Source organism: Priapulus caudatus, unplaced genomic scaffold, assembly GCF_000485595.1.
Source record: "Priapulus caudatus unplaced genomic scaffold, Priapulus_caudatus-5.0.1 Scaffold136, whole genome shotgun sequence".
Classification (NCBI taxonomy): domain Eukaryota; kingdom Metazoa; phylum Priapulida; class Priapulimorpha; order Priapulimorphida; family Priapulidae; genus Priapulus; species Priapulus caudatus.
Window position 1 is genome coordinate 426,643 of NW_014577197.1, and position 1,525 is coordinate 428,167.

The window sequence follows — 1,525 nt, forward strand, 5'->3', positions numbered from 1 at the left end:
AACAGAATATCAACAGATAAAAAGGGGCGGAGTATAACGCCGAGGAAAGAGAAAGAGTGAGGGAATGTTAAAACATAGACTATATAATTATTAAGACTACCTAAGGCGCTGAGTCGGTAATTGCAGGTGACAACTATGACATCCTTCCTCACCAGCTCCTCCGCTTCATACATGGCCTCTGACCCAGTTCCTGTTTTGAAACCACCGCCATGGATCCACACCATCACTGGAAATGTTTTCGCCATCGTCGAAACCTGCCACAGATACAGTCAGTTGATAAATAAATGCAAGCAACCAACCGCGATTTGTATCCCGCCACAGCACGATTTGAATTCGTTTATTTGAGGTCTCGCACATTTCTAGGAATAAAACGAAGGAACGAAGGAAATCGGGTTGTTACACTGCATCCACCGAGGTCGATTAGACTGGATTCGCCTGTTTCTTGTACTAACATCAGGGGAGTACACGTTCAGAGTGAGGCAGTCCTCGCTGTATGTGCCATATGACGGGATCTCAAGTGTATTACTGTCCAGTTGAAGGCAGGCGGCACCAAACTGTGATGCATCGAAGACACCGTTCCATGGCTCGGCTGGAGAAGGGGCCTGCAATAATAGGCTTCGGTGTTACAGACACAATTTCCTTCATAAATCATGGAAGAGCCAGCATGTACGAGACCGTCCCAGTAGAGCAGTAACAGGACTGTTTTAACCTTGTATAATTAATTAAAAATATCTGTATGTAAATAGTGCGAACGATTGCGCAAGTCTCAACCTCTATTCTGACCATACCGCCCTCGACTATTACACATAAATAATAAAATATATAAAACAAGATGCGATGCAAACTCCTTTTGCTAGTTCCATGTATCAAGAGCAAGCTCTACCTTCCATCTGAGGTCTCCAACTGGTGGAAGAGCGTATGGTATTCCCCTGAACACATCCACTGGTGTACCATCGTGTGCACGACTTGTAATTCCTTCTACTCTGCCCAGTGTAGTCGTGACGATAGGACCCGCACGCACAGACGCCGTCGTCCACACGATGGTGAAAAACGCGACGTAAACAAGCAACTGCATTCTGACGAAACACGGGCGTATCGCGAACAACATTCACGGCTTGATATTCCAGATAGACGGCTAGAGATCCCTCACTTTGCCCTTTGGATCTCTGTGACCATTCATGATTACACAGCCCCCCCTACCAAGATTTTGATTAATCTGCAGTTGTAACATTTGTTTTGCACGTGTTACATGAAGTAGTCAGCGAGGCTATAGACTAGGGTTGTTTGGTGACCAGTTAGTCTGCGTAGACGCAGCGTCGCGCATATTGGGCGGCTGCATTGATGTTACAAGGAGTTGGATGAGCGGGTTTTAAGTTAGGCAGTTTCTAGGGTCATTGTGAAATGGGGTAGGACGCGGTCTGGGAGAACGGGTACATGTGCGTTCAGGATGTAAGAGTTGAGGGGAATATATAGGACAGGGATGTAGGAGTCGGGGAGTCTGGTTTTGGTCGCGGAAGGAGGAACA

General features: G+C 46.6%; 1 protein-coding gene across 1 annotated transcript in view; it reads right to left on the minus strand.

Moving 5' to 3' along the window:
• Positions 1-1,075, minus strand: part of LOC106805991 (cholinesterase-like) — a 2,780-nt gene extending 1,705 nt beyond the window's left edge. The window contains exons 1-3 of the mRNA XM_014807801.1: positions 884-1,075; positions 453-602; positions 101-254 (exon numbers count right to left, since the gene is read on the minus strand). Of these exons, the coding sequence (XP_014663287.1) occupies positions 101-254; positions 453-602; positions 884-1,075 (496 nt within the window). The remainder of the gene's footprint in view (positions 1-100; positions 255-452; positions 603-883) is intronic.
• Between the last annotated feature and the right edge of the window lie 450 nt (positions 1,076-1,525).